The 14,195-nt window shown below is 41.4% G+C and overlaps 1 protein-coding gene across 3 annotated transcripts in view; it reads right to left on the bottom strand.

The window, feature by feature from the left end:
- The window catches only part of ZCCHC2 (zinc finger CCHC-type containing 2), a 64,380-nt gene that overhangs the window by 27,043 nt on the left and 23,142 nt on the right, over window positions 1-14,195 (bottom strand). The window contains exons 12-14 of one of the 3 annotated variants that reach the window (XM_044426491.1): window positions 8,203-8,331; window positions 5,448-6,878; window positions 2,062-3,891 (exon numbers count right to left, since the gene is read on the bottom strand). In XM_044426491.1, the coding sequence (XP_044282426.1) occupies window positions 3,824-3,891; window positions 5,448-6,878; window positions 8,203-8,331 (1,628 nt within the window). In that variant the 3' untranslated portion in view covers window positions 2,062-3,823. Of the gene's footprint in view, window positions 1-2,061; window positions 3,892-5,447; window positions 6,879-8,202; window positions 8,332-14,195 lie in introns of those variants that run through there. The other 2 variants (XM_044426492.1, XM_044426493.1) reach the window with 2 other exon arrangements.

Here is a 14,195-nt window from a genome sequence, read left to right as displayed (position 1 = left end):
AGAGACAGAAAAACTCAGACACATCTCCTGCTTGTCTTCAGAGATGGAAGTTTCAGATGGGTCTTTTTGGGCATACACTCCTCCTACCTGATTTTCCAGTGTCAATGTGCTTGATAGCCAAGGACAAGCCAGGCTGCCGGGGGTCCCCCTCCCCCCAAACCCTATAGCTTATCCTGCCCGATGCAACAAAGTTATTTGCAAAATGGGCTGATAAGCAGAACCCTAAAAAATGCATGTTTTTTTCCCTTTTCTGGAACAGGTGTTGTCTATCTACTGTAAGGGTAGGGACAAATAGAAGAATACACTCACTAGCAGGCTTCAGGCTAGTAAGAACAAAACTTCCAACAAATGTAGCTATCTTTCTGTGTTGGAGGGCAATCCCTATCACAAAGCCATACAACAGACAAGCATCCATTCCATATTATATGAAAGGCTCTGAGGCTTCAAAGCAAATGGACAGCCAAACTAGGATATGAATCAGTGGTTTTTAGTCAGTTCCTTTTCACCAATATGCTCCACTATATTACATGTTCACAGGAAAACATTCAGAAACCATAGATAACCTGAATCAGATTATCCACTCTTGTGCTACAATGTCAACATTTCAGCTTTTCCTTGCAACCATGAAATAAAACACCCCTACTCAAGCCTTAGAAATGGACCAACTACTCATTATTTAGATTCCAATTCCTGTGGGCAGCCACAGAGTAAACTGGCCTTCCCCAATCTGATGGCCTTCAGAGGCATTTGGACCACAACTCTCAGAATTCCCATCCAGCAGAGTTATTGACTGGGAATTCTGAGTGTTGCAGTTCAAATGCGTCTGGAAGGCACAAGGCTGGGGAAGGCTGGAGTAGCCAAATAAACATCCAGTGGCTGCTCTACACTGAATTGTTTGGGTGTTGTTAATTCCAACGATCAAGTGTTTCACATCTTTTGGCAATTTACAATGATGCAACAGAAGTCACTAAATCCATATGCAGCATTACTGTACTGAATAACTTGTTGGAAGGAGCAACGAGTTATGGCTATTTAAGACATTGTGCCCAATGTTAGTCAGCCAAAGTTCCAAACTCTAAAGTAAGGTTCACTTGACATTACTGACAAGAGTCTAGTTGCTTCTGCCCTGCATTACTCCCAGTAAAGTATGAAGATTTCAGCTGTATTTGGTTAAGGTAAAGTGCAAAATTTGCACATCACAGTATGCACGCTATTACATGGGCAGTATACAATCCATCTGCTCCAGTAGTGAATAACCTGTGTGGTATATCCACATGGTACTGTGGAACGTTGGCTCACGAATTTAATCTGTTCCAGGATTCTGGTCGTGACCTAAAGTGGTTGTGAGCCAAGTCAAATTTTCCCATAAGAGTCAATGTAAATAAGGTGAATCTGTTCTGCAACTATTTTTTTTACTCACAAAAATTTGAAGCAATGTGACAAAGAACAACGATCATGGCCATCTACCCCCCCCCCAACAATCATGCAGGGGGATGGGCACGGTCATGTGGGGGGGGGAGGCGGGCATGAGTGCACTCGGACAGAGAACATGGGCACAATTGCAGTCATCTCCCCCCACGGCATGACTGCGATTGCGCCCGTGCAGGGAAGGCGGGCACACTCGTGATCGTCACCCGATGTGGAGCTTGCGACCTTCAGCAAGATTTTTATGAAATTTGTTTGCAACCTGATTTGATTGTGAACTGAGGCGTTTGTGAGCCAAGGTACCACTGTATATTTTAACAATATGGAAGATGTTACTAAGAACTGTGTGAGAGCTGCCATGATGGTGGCTGCTGTACCAGGAACTGTAACCTGTCTGGGGAACTTATGCATTCCAACATGGCTGGTTTCCCTTTAAGCAGCGAGCCAGATGTTTTCCTTGGCATTTCCAGCCTACATGTGAGCTAGTAGCAAGTTTAGTTTAGAAACTCTCTTACCTTCCCCAGTCATCTCTATAATTTCCTTTCAAGTCTGAGATCTTTGGAGCATGTTACAATGATTAAATGGGCAAGGCATAATATCACTGCCATGAATAATTAAGTACAGTATTTTCAAATATATGCTTTTTTTCCTTTTTTATTGCTGTTAATTCAAGGAGAAATGCTGCATAAAATCCATTCTTTCTAGAAATATAAGTGACCTTTCCAGTACATAACATTTCAAATATCAAAGTATATGGTAAACATACAAATAAAGAGAAGGCAATATACCTCCTATTTACAGTACAGTATCTCAAATCATAAAATAAGTTCCATAAAGTAAACTGGCAGGTAATTGAGAATGCAAGTCCACTGGTGCTTTGAACACCCTCACTAAATTCAGAAGCAGTTATTTCATTTGAATATGGTCCACCAAACCAAGCACAAATAATTTTTAAAATGAAAATATTTTCTATGCTAATTTTCTTTTAAATTAAAGCTCTCATCTACCCTTTTACATCCTCACTTTCAAAATATATTGGTGCTATAAATATAAATGCTATCTATGAAGAAATGTAAATCAAGTTTCTTCAAGTTTCTTGTTTAGCAATTAGAATTAATCAAAATTGTTTTGACTTGTTTCCATCTGCTGCATATCTATTTTTTAAATAAGTAAAATCTATATTTTTGCTCTGAATTGTGATACCTATGGGAATACACATGGTGGTAGTTCAGTGCTGATTTCAACAGTTTTAAGTTTTCTTCCAGATAAACTCAGTGCACTTAAGAAATCAAAAATCACCTGGAAGCAATTGATTACACCTTGGCTTTTAGAACTAAGATACAGCAGCGTTAAACTTAGTGATATGACACTAACATGATCAATCTTCACACTCATTGGAGTCTTTCACATTATATCATGATCACACAGTGGTACATTGTCATAAGAAAGTGGCATTGCTATTTGGTAGACTGGTTTTAGTATATAAATACTTGACTGATTTTTTTTAGAATACACACAGGTTTCGTCCAGATTGAAATAAATCACTTACATTCTAAACACAACACTGTAAGAGCCTAAAGAGGATGGTGTTAAATTATCATGATGTTTCTTTTGTTTGATGAAGTAGAATATGTTTAATAAACGATACTTGCTGCCAACTTCTATTACAAATGCAAAAACACAAACTATGGCATTGATACCAATTACTCACTTTGAACCAACAGGCTTAAAAAAACTACAACAAACATAAATTGTTCAACATATTTCTATTCAATCTGCTAAGTTCACACAATTTAAAACCTTGCCCAGTTTTTCCCCCTTTCATTTAGGCACATAAGAGCTGTATATATTGTGAATTTTCAATCTCTTAAGAAAAAGCAAGCAATGCCCCCATCTGTTCACAAGCATAGGGATTTACTAGAATTATGGGCAGGATTTATTTAAACAGCTGAACATCCATTCAGTCCCATGAAGGCATACAGACTCAGCAAAGGTGGGAAAGAAGAATAGCAGCATAAGTGGAGGGGGGGGAAGGGAAATGTTACTTTTAAGAGCATGACCCAGTTTCTCCTTTCAACCATATGGCTGTTCAACCAGTGTAGTCAGAAGTTAAATGATCTTAAAAACAAAAAACAAACAAGCGAGTAAACATTGCATGTCTCAAGTCTTCAGTGCAAAAGTCTATTCATTCTTTTGATTTGATTGGCTGAGATAGCAAGATGCTTTATGTAAGTCAGACCAGGAGCAAAACCGCTTTCTTCTTTTGTATTAGAAGAGGCGTTCATGAGCAATGAAAAATGCAACAGAACATAAACACACACAAGGACTCTCTCAAATCCAAAGAATTCCCCAAATTTCCCAACCTTCATTTTGGTATGTAGGCAATGTTTACTTGGTTTCAGTCAGCAGAATCCAACGTATCATTAGAAGGGGGTGGGGGAGGTGCATATCTCAATCTGTAAGTGCCTAGAACAGGAAAAAGAACTTACTAAGTCACTGCTTACACTTAATAAAAATGATGAGAGAAAAAAAATTGTTAACCCAATGTGAACACTCTTTCAAAAATGCAATTTTCATATCCAAAGCTTTATAGATCTACATAGCCTGCCTAGAAGTTTGTAAATAAAGTCATCCTGAACCACCAACAAGCACACAGTGGGCCAGTTCGCATGCAACTAGTCCCTGTGGTTTGATCACTCCCACTTGGCTCCATCTGAGAATACATCCTGGGACCCAACTCTAGCTTGTCAGGGGAGTGAAAAGTTAGGGTTCTGGATTTAGTTTTCGTAACAAGCAACCAAAAAAAGCTTCCCTGGATTATTTAGTCACTGCTACTGGCAGGAGGAGCCAAGCTGGATCAAGCAAGCCATGGGGATCAGCACACTGGCTCATTTATGATAATCCAAGCTTTAAAAAAAAAAAAAACTGGGTTGTTGTTTCGTATAGTTGCTACTTTCAGACAAAGCTAAACCATGGTCTGGCTCTTTGAATAAGTGCAGTGTCATACACTCCCCTTTCTCCTCCAGCATAGCTATAATTATACTTCAGTCTAATTGCAGTTTACTGTATCATCAGAACCCTAAACTGTTGTTAATCTTAATTATGGTTTGTGATAACAAGTTAACTTCATAAAGTCTGGTTTGAGGTTGGCTTGTTTCCAGTAACAAAGATTAAGCACAAGTCTGTGTGGATTTCTATGGCACAGCAAGCCCAAGTTAAGCTAAAATGGAAGTGAAATTCCAAATTCCTCCTCATGGACACACTGAAGGGGGGCAGTATGCAAGTCCGGATGAGATGAGACTCATCCTCATAGCATTACACCTGTAATGCTGGTATACTGGGCTTATTTCAGTGGGACTACTCCTGAGCATAAAGCTTCAAATGATCAGTTTGCCAAATTGGTCTACTCTGTTCAAGTTTCACCAGCTAAAACACAAACCGGAAAAACCAGAGGGGGTGGAAATGGAGACAGGTTACAATTACAAATAATTACAACAATAAAGATATAAAACTGATCACACCCCTTGGTTTTAATGGTTTATTCATGACTTATTATGTGTATCTATATATATTGTTTCAAATGTTTCTGGTCAGTCACATTTGTAGGGAAGAAGAGAGAAAACAAGCTCTAGCTATGCACAGGTACAATGAATGACCTGCTCATTTTTAATGAAGCACAGAACATATACAGCATGTGTGAATTATGAGTTTTAAAAGTGAAGAAGTTTTTGTCTGACTGCTTTGAAATGTAGCATTGACAAGACACAGTCACATTTTGGCAGCACAAATTCTAAAAATCCAGGGAAATGCGCTAGGGTTGCTTCCCCGCTCATCACTGCCCTATGGCCCGATTCGCTTGTAACTATCTGGCCCTATTACAAACTACTAAATGATTTTACAGTCAATCCTGCACGCCCACATACACACAATCATACAATTCACAGAGAGCAGAATGGGGACAGCACGGTCAGTAACAGAAGATAAGTGAACTTAGAAGCAACTGTGTTGGGAGTTAGGATTACCTTGTTGACTGGCCTCCATAGACGACTGCTTACAGTCCTGTGCATAGTGGCCACTAACACCACAATTATAACAGGACACATTCCCATTCTTCTTGGGACCTGATCCATTAGTATTGGCAACTACATTTTGAGCTGGATACATAGAATAGAACCTCCCATATCCTGGCATTTGCTGCACACCATAGTTGGTTTGGCTCCCTATTACTGGGTCATGCATCATCCCATTTGCATACGGGCCCCGAGGCAAGTAAAACGGAATTTGTGTTCCATTGGTTTGATGTGCTTGGTTGAGGTAGCTACCATTGCAAAACGATGGAAGAGGGAAGATGGGTGAAACTCTGTAGACTTGTCCAGGAAGCGGGTTAGGATAATAGTAATTGTTAAGCTGAAGATTTCCATTGGTCCCACAGCTGCATCTGCGACCACAAGACCCACAAGGCCCAGACCCCAACTGCTGTGGAGACAATAGAGTGCCAGTAGCATTAGTATTTCCAACCGCACTAATATAAGAAGTGCTGTCACTCTGTGCGGTGCTGTGTGTTAAAGCAGGGCTTGGGCTGGGTGCAGGACCTGGTGTGTGGGTAGGTATTGCAGGAGGAACAGTAGGCTGGACCTGACTCACACACAAACCAGATGGTGGTGGTGGTGTTGACGCCACAGTATTCAGGACAGTTGTACTTTGATTGGGCAATACACTGGTAGCATGAAGAGTCACTGGTACAGTAAAAGGAGCTGGTGGAAGTGCTGTGGAGAGACCTGCTGCAGGAACAACTACTTTTAGACTGGGAGGCTGAGGGATCACGCCTGTGTTTCCGTCAACATGAGGCACCATTTGATTTAGGCCCATCATATGGGACGCAGGTTTGGAGACTGGATCTGTAGTAGGAACTGTGGATCCTGGGAAATTACCTGGGTTGTGCACTGAAATGAAGGCAGTGTTTGGTGATCCAATATTTAAGTTTCCCGTTTGCTGTTGTGGTCCACTAACTGCACAACTTTCGGATGATGCCTGTGAAGATATTTTCATTCTGTGTATTGCCAAGTGCAACGCAGGATTACCAGGTTGGACCGTGGGTGTAAGGAAAGTGGCTGGCAAATGGGAAGACAGAAGTTCAACATGTTTCTCAGATTCACCAGCTGAACCTATTCCAACAGGAGCTGAATTTGCAACCACCATTCCCAATGTTTTTCCATCAGCAGAAATGGGTGGTGGAACTACCGCTTCAGTCTTCTGTGCACCATTGAGCACCACGCAGTGAAGAGAAGGCATAAAAGAAATGTGTTGGAACTGCGAACTCAAGGGATCTTCTGCGATATTTTGATTGTCTGATCTCACTGAAATCTGTGCAGGTGGCTTGAGGTCTGCAGAACCATAACCAGTAAACCTCATCACATTTTGGTTTCCAGAATCTTCAGAATTGCTGTCTGTGTCTATGGAAAATAGGGCATCATTAAATAATCAAGTTTCTAAAACCCATCTTTCCCATGAGCAAGTACCACAAGGTGAATTCTACAGTAGTACAGGGAAAAAAGATTAAGACTCTAATTTACACTGATTTCAATTTCCCATTACTTGCTTACAGGAATCCATCGGTTCTGATGGCCTTATCCTCCATGGATGAGCTAATTTTTAAATGAGAAAGCTACAAAATAGTTATGTAGAGATACACAAAAACAATGTTTTCAAATCACTGAAAACAAAGTAAAATTTTTGAAGTAGTATTGAAAAGCCCAATTTTTAAAGCTTGTAATACATAATGTTAATGCTTGCATATCACAGCAATCACTGATACTTGTTAATTTACCCATGGGTGCTGTTGCATTATGCTGGGTGCCCACCCAGGGGGCAGGGCTTGTTTGATGGTTAGACAACCCTCAAATAATGTTTAAATAAGCCACGAGATAAAATGGAGGAGAGAAGGACTATTTAAGTTGCATTGGATTCCTCACAAAGGCAGGGTATAAATGTAATTTACTAAAAGTATTTCAGTAACCCACAAACAACCTCTGCTGCCTGGGTTTGCATGGCACAGCAAGCCAAAGGAAGCTGGATGTCTGGCACAATGCAACAGCCCATGTAAATAAATTAAGCCACAGTAGACTGTAATGTGTGAACTAAATTCAAACTAGAAGTTACATCAATCCAAGAATAGGCAAAGCAGATCAGAATCAGTATGGAAGAAGGGTTAAAGGCCCACCTCTGACAAAATCAATGTTCACATTATAAATTGAACTTACATTATAAGAAAAACATAAAGCAAGAGCTCTTACTGTTGAAGAGTAAAGATCTATTGATCTATAAGATAGATGTAAAGGATGTAACTAATTAGAATGGCCACCTGTTGATTTATGGGTTCAAAAGAAATGTTTGAAGCCACTCTGAACATGCTTACATAGCTAAGGAAATATAGTATTTAGGAATTTGCAAGGTTGATTGCATGCTATATTGTAGTATGATGCTCTGAACATTTCTGAAGAGGTACTGCAGTTTTTGCAAATATATTATTCATTTAGGGATGGGCTCCCTAGTAGGATCAAAGAGTGAATGTGGAATTAAGAGTAAGGCTCTCGCACCGTGCAGAGGATCCAGAATCTGAATCTTCTTGTAGAATTTATAACATACCAACTTGTTGTCACTATGGTTGCTAAGCCTATTCCTGGTGTCTAATACCTGGGTACACCAATCCAAATGACAGGAGAAGCACACTAAAGGAATTCTACATATTCATATTATTTTAAAATACACAAATCCAACCTCTGTCTTTTTCTTCTTCACTTTCAAAGCTTTCCCTTCCATCATGCCGTGGACTAGAAGGAGAACTGTAACTCTCTGAAGAGGTTTCTCCACATGTGTCATGTCCAACTACAATGTCTAAATTTGAATCTAGAAGAGATTTCACATCAGCAAGGTTACTGCTCAACACCATCAACTAGTATGCATATTAATGTGCATCTTTCTGTATCTTTTACCTGCTACCTAAACACCAAAGTGTGCAGCTCTCTGAACATAGTTCTACTTAACACTGTAACTTTCAAAACAATAATTATACTCTAATTGTTGAGGATGAAAACCCTTAAGACTGCACAAGAGTGCAGTTGCAATAACACAGAATCTATGAATGAGATTCCAAGAACTACATTAGATAAAGGAAACTTGAACATGCATGATGGGATTTTTGACTTCTATTCAAACAGCCAATCTTCCTTAACCTATAATAATTCACTTTGTTGCAACAACAGTGCGACTGAGATGTACAGCTCATGTTCAAGGATAAAAAAGCTTTTCTTGGGTGCATGATCAATGCATGATTATTTAGACTCTAGACCAGTGATGGTGAAGCTATGACATGTGTGCCACAGCTGGCAGACAGAGCCCTCTCTGTTGGCATGCGAGCCAAATTGCTCCAGCAGCCATGCGCATTCGGAAAGAGTAATGGCGTCAGGCGACAACGTCACTCATTAGCCACAACTCGCTGGAAGAGGCGTCGTTGAACAGGTGGTCAGAGGCAGGTGCACAAGGGAGTGGGCGAGCAGTGAATGGGTGTGCCGAGTGCTGGCAGTGGCGCCCTCCTCTGGCCTCCTCCTCTTCCCGGCCCACAGCATGTGAGCGGCCGCCCAAGCCGCCCTCCTAGTGCAGTGGCGGGACCCTGCCCACTCAGTAACTACAGGCGCAGCCAGGTAGCCGTGCGCCCGCTCCTGGGCTGGGCTCCTGCGCCGGTGGCTGCAGAGGGGGGAAGCTGGGTGAAAGGAGCGAGCGATGGGGTTGAGGTGGCAGACCAGCAGCTGGAGCAAGGAGGAGGAGAGAGAGGGTGCCCGGAATTGATATGGCACTTCCTGGGGAGGCAGGCCAAAACGAGGAAAAGTGGAGGATGGAACTGCTGCAAAGCGAGAGTAGTGGGCGTGTGGTGGGAACTCCCCTCTGCACCGAACCCCACTTGCCAAGGCCTGGCAGTGCCGTGGGAGCGCCTCGAGGAAGATTCCAAGTAAGTGTGGAAGGGATCAGCGATAGCCTCTCCTCACCTTTAGTTTAGGTATCTCTCCCCTCCATTCTGCCCCTCCAGTAAACTTTCAAGTGCCGCCGAAGCTCCTGTGGCATTCCCATTGGCTGGTTTGGAGGCAAGAATGGAGGGAGTGCGCGTGCCCAGGCGCAAGCAAGCCCGGCGTCCCCCAACTTGGGGGCGCTGAATGTGAACATGGCTTCTCTCTGTTATTGTGTTTTTCTTTTAAGACAAAAGATGCTAATGTATGGGTTGGTTTTTTTCCTAAACTAAAACCTCAGTATTCAGGTTTTATTGCAGTGTTGGCACTTTGTGATAAATAAGTAGGTTCTGGGTTGCAGTTTGGGCACTTGGTCTCTTAAAGGTTCGCCATCACTGCTCTAGCCCATGCAATTTTGGAAATAGTCTTGCTCATGAACTCTGAATACCCCCATCATACTGGCCTGGAAAAGAGTTGCACTGGCTACTGTTTAAGTATTGTCTCTACTATTCAGTAGAGACAACTCCAGAAACATTCTAGCACACTATTGAGAGAGTGAGCTCTTTTATCCTCTTTTGTCAAAAGGAAGTGGCATTATCATCTATAACTGTCTTAGGAGGGGAGAATGCCTTCCTGCAAAGTTCCTTCCAAAGTGCAAATTTTTCTTCCAGGAGCAAAGGAGGAAAAGGTGTGCAACTGCACAGATGAGAAGTTGCATGTAAATGACAGTTAAGCAAACTAGCTTGCTGACACATGGAAGAAGTGATTAAGAGGCACCAGGCTGTGAAGGATTACCCTGCCAAATGCTTTGCCAGCTCTCCAGAGTATGTACTGAGCATATTTGATGAGGTCAAAGATAGAGGCCAGACAGTGTGCCCTTCCAAGAGGTGTTTCTGCTAACATATGCAGAGGATACAATCATTCCTGGGGTAGCAAAACCTTTGACTCAACAGGGAATCACTTGCTTGCCAAGTTCCTAACAGATGTTTTATTACAGCAATCAGCATTCAGTGGGGTGCTGGAAATGGTAAAGAAATGCAGACAATTCTTAGGATTCACATACCAAACAAAAAGGCTCTTCTTCCTGAAATGCAATACCTACCAAACTAGAGCACTTCACAGATAGAAAGCACAAGCAGTCTCTGGGTTACGAACATCTGAGTTATGAACAACCAGCCATGAAGCCTATTACTTTAAAAAATACTGTGGAAAATACTTCCTTAGCATAGAGAGTAAGTGAAAGGGGAGAAAGGGAGGGACTCCAAAGCATCACCTTAGAGAAAGGAGATGCGAAAGGAGAGAGAGGGAGGCTTCCAAAGCATGCCTTCTTGCCATGCCCATCCAAGGGAAATCTCTCTGCCATTTCTTTGGTGCAAAGACGAAGTGCTGGTGAATTTGAAGGGGTGTAAGGACCAGAGATATTCCGAGTTTTTCCAGGGGTCCTGCACTCCTAACCCCTATGAATGTGGAGGACCAACTATATGGGATCTGACCTACATACAAACTCAACTTAAAAGATGAATTTCCATTTTCTCAGGAACTGAACTCATTCGTAACCTGGGATCTGCCTGTATGTGGAAGACATTCCTGAAATTAGAAATGATAACAAAAAGCAAAGGTAGCCATGCTGAACATAAGAAAGAAAATCCAAATTCCCTACTGGAGAAATACCTTTACTAGGCCAAATTGTAAGCAAGCTTTAGAGTTTTCCAGAATTTTTCCAGACAAGAAAGTAAACAAAGCAGGGTAGATGACAAAAAAGGTGGCCACTGGAAATCAGATATCTTTGAAAATCTAAGCAAGCTAAGTCATAGTATCTTTTTATGCATGCAAAGTAACAGGATTGAAAGCATAAGTACACTAGATTGCCTAGCTGATGTAAAAAATGTTATGTTCTATTCACAGGCTTTGATGCTGAAGAGGTAACAATCAATGTTGAACATGCCAAGATTGTAGTCACTGGGCAAGTCTGCTTGATGCAGCAACTCACCTTGTAAATAAGCTACACAGTGTCTGGGTTGTTCACAGAACATGGTATGCCAGATATTTAACTGTGCTTTCCATGAGCTGTTCTTCCCCTTCTATCCCCAACAGTCTTCCAGCTGGTATTCCAGGTCTTGTATGGCAGAACCCCTCATCTCACCCTTCCTGCTACAAATTTGGTGCATCATTTTTTGTCAATGGCCTGGGACAGCAACTCCACTGATTCCCAAGCAATGCGTTGGAGCATTCCTGGCTCATTATCCTTTTTTTTAAAAAATGGGGGGGAATGTATGCATATATCTTCATTATTTTTTCCAACAATTTTCAGTATAGCTGTAATACACACTTTAAGTCTGTTAAAAATGTGTGATCTCACCTGTTCTCTTACCTTGTCAGTTAACAGCTAGCAAGAGTAAAAGGTGAGCTTGCACATAAACTACACTGCAGACAGCTGCATTTTGTCAGTTGCCTAGCTTCAACTGGAACACACCAGTAAATAGTGAAGGTCAGTGCATCAAAATCAAGTGGGCTGTAGTTTTCTCCATTAACAAGGTGACTGTCTGGTTTTAGATGTTGCACTGACACTTCTTATAGCCTTCCACCTTTGGGACATTTCTTACATTGTACAGCTACTAAAGAAAGAAGAGCACCCACATGTTTGGACAATGAACATAACAATTGTAGCTTCAAACAAACAAGCTATTCTGAGGGAAGTAGTCTGGGTTTGGATGGCATGGCATTACACTATGGACTGTTCTGCACAATTGGTGGTTGTGCTGTGGGAACTCAGAAATGGCAAGTTCTGGAACTAGTTATTTAGATCAAATGTTTGCATTTATATTACAGAAGTAGTGGATGTCAGGAACATTGCATCAAGAGGCAGAGATAGTGGAACTGCTATTATATGGTGGACATTTATTGCTTCTCAGTGTAAGAGAGACTCTTTGCTGAATATCATCAATACTGGCCAATTCTTTTAGAGGAAGATGCAGTAACCACAAAATGCTTTCTCCATGCTTTTCTAGAAACATGACTGTTCTTTAGACACAAGATTCACACTGATCTGTTCTAGAGCATTGTTAAGTCTTACTTAATGAAGGGTATTTCATAGTCCCAAGACATGATACCCGTTTTTCTAATCAAGAGCGGCAAACATGCAGTAATGCATAGATCATAAAGCAATGGGTCAATCAGAACAGGAGTTTCTTTCTAAGTTTATCAGGTCCATAATATGAGGGGTAAATCCCATGAAATTCAGGAATTCTCAGTGCAGAAACCTAGAGATAGAATCCACACAGGAGTATCTGTTTGAATTATCATCTTGCTGTACATCCACTGATTGGTTGCCACTTAGGGTTTGACCTATAAGTAGATGTGGGGAGTAAGATGGATGGAAGCCCCAGCAAGGGTTAACTCAATAATCTATGTGCTGTTAGTACTTAAGGTCCCAGGAAAGTGGTGTGAAAAAGTAGCAAAGTGACAACAATCTATTTGATGAATTGAACGAACTGTCCAAGAGACACTCTGCATAACAGATGTGCCTGATTCTTTCAGTTTTGCTCTCTGGAAAGGATTATATGATCTGACCAGTGCAACAAGAGAGAATTTGAGAAAGGCAATCTGTGGTCCCTCAGAAATTGGCCTACAACATTCATGGTCACACACTCCTGGCTAAGTTGGTCAGGGCTGACAGGAGTTGTGGGTCAATGTGTACAGACCACCACAAGTCGCCTAATCACTGGAATGATTCAAGTGTTCAAATCTGTTAAGGTTCTGTTTTTGACTGACTGGAATTCCTAGTGGACTCTTAAGTAGGCTACAAATTACAAACCAGATCTTCCAAATACACAAAATCAACTAATTCAGAAGAAGAAAAGGCTCACGGAGAGGATTAATGCAGTGGCTCCTTCTGGGACTCCTAAATATAACCTCTAGATATGTTGGGTTGAATCCCATCATCCCTGGCCAGTATGGCCACTAGGTTGGGGAACTATGGTGATTTTGAACCTCACTTAGTTGTGGATGCCTTGAAAGCGGATGACTGGAGTTGGAGATTTTAGTGAGACTCAAGGGTGAAACTGTAATAAAACATAGCTCTGAGTTAGTATGCAAAGCTATGGTGACCACTAGTGCCTTTTTCCAGGGTTAGGCTGCAAGTGCATTACCAGTTTTATCAGGCTTATTGAGTTTTTCCTGTGAAAGCATACTATGTACACTATTCCCCATTTTCGAGAAGGCTGGTAATCAAACACTGGTTCTTCTAAAAGGAGTACTTTTTCTCTACCTATTTGATCCCTACGGCACTTTTTGAACATGCCACAGGCACAGTGGTAGATGGATTACTGATAAAACAGGCTTTTATCCTCTTAAATAGAAAAAAGTAAAAGGAAGGGCTCTTTATTTAAGAAAAGCCTCCTTATTTAATCATTAACAAAAACAGCTGAATAGTTCACTAAGATCCCTCTCAGTATGTTCCCTGAGCCTCTGCAGCATTAGTGCTCAGAAGAATATTGGACCGGATGGAATTCATTTTCTCCTTTGAAGCTTACACAGATAGTACAAGAACTCCACTGGAGTTGAGGGAAATGAAAAGCAGTTTCCTGGGTGAAGTTCTTGAACCATCCCAAATTGGCTCTGTACAGGTGCAGTACCCATATGTAGAACTAATGACACAAAGACTATGAAGAAGAAGAACCTATCAGTACACATTTTACTGACTGAAACTAGATTTTGATTAAGAAACATCTCCAAGTGGAGTATTTCTTATCTTGCTTCTGCACTCCTAAA

Source organism: Varanus komodoensis, unplaced genomic scaffold (genome assembly GCF_004798865.1).
Source record: "Varanus komodoensis strain SLA01 unplaced genomic scaffold, ASM479886v1 scaffold17, whole genome shotgun sequence".
Classification (NCBI taxonomy): Eukaryota; Metazoa; Chordata; class Lepidosauria; order Squamata; family Varanidae; genus Varanus; species Varanus komodoensis.
Note: the sequence above shows the minus strand (reverse complement) of the source record. Positions and strands in the feature narration are given on the sequence as shown.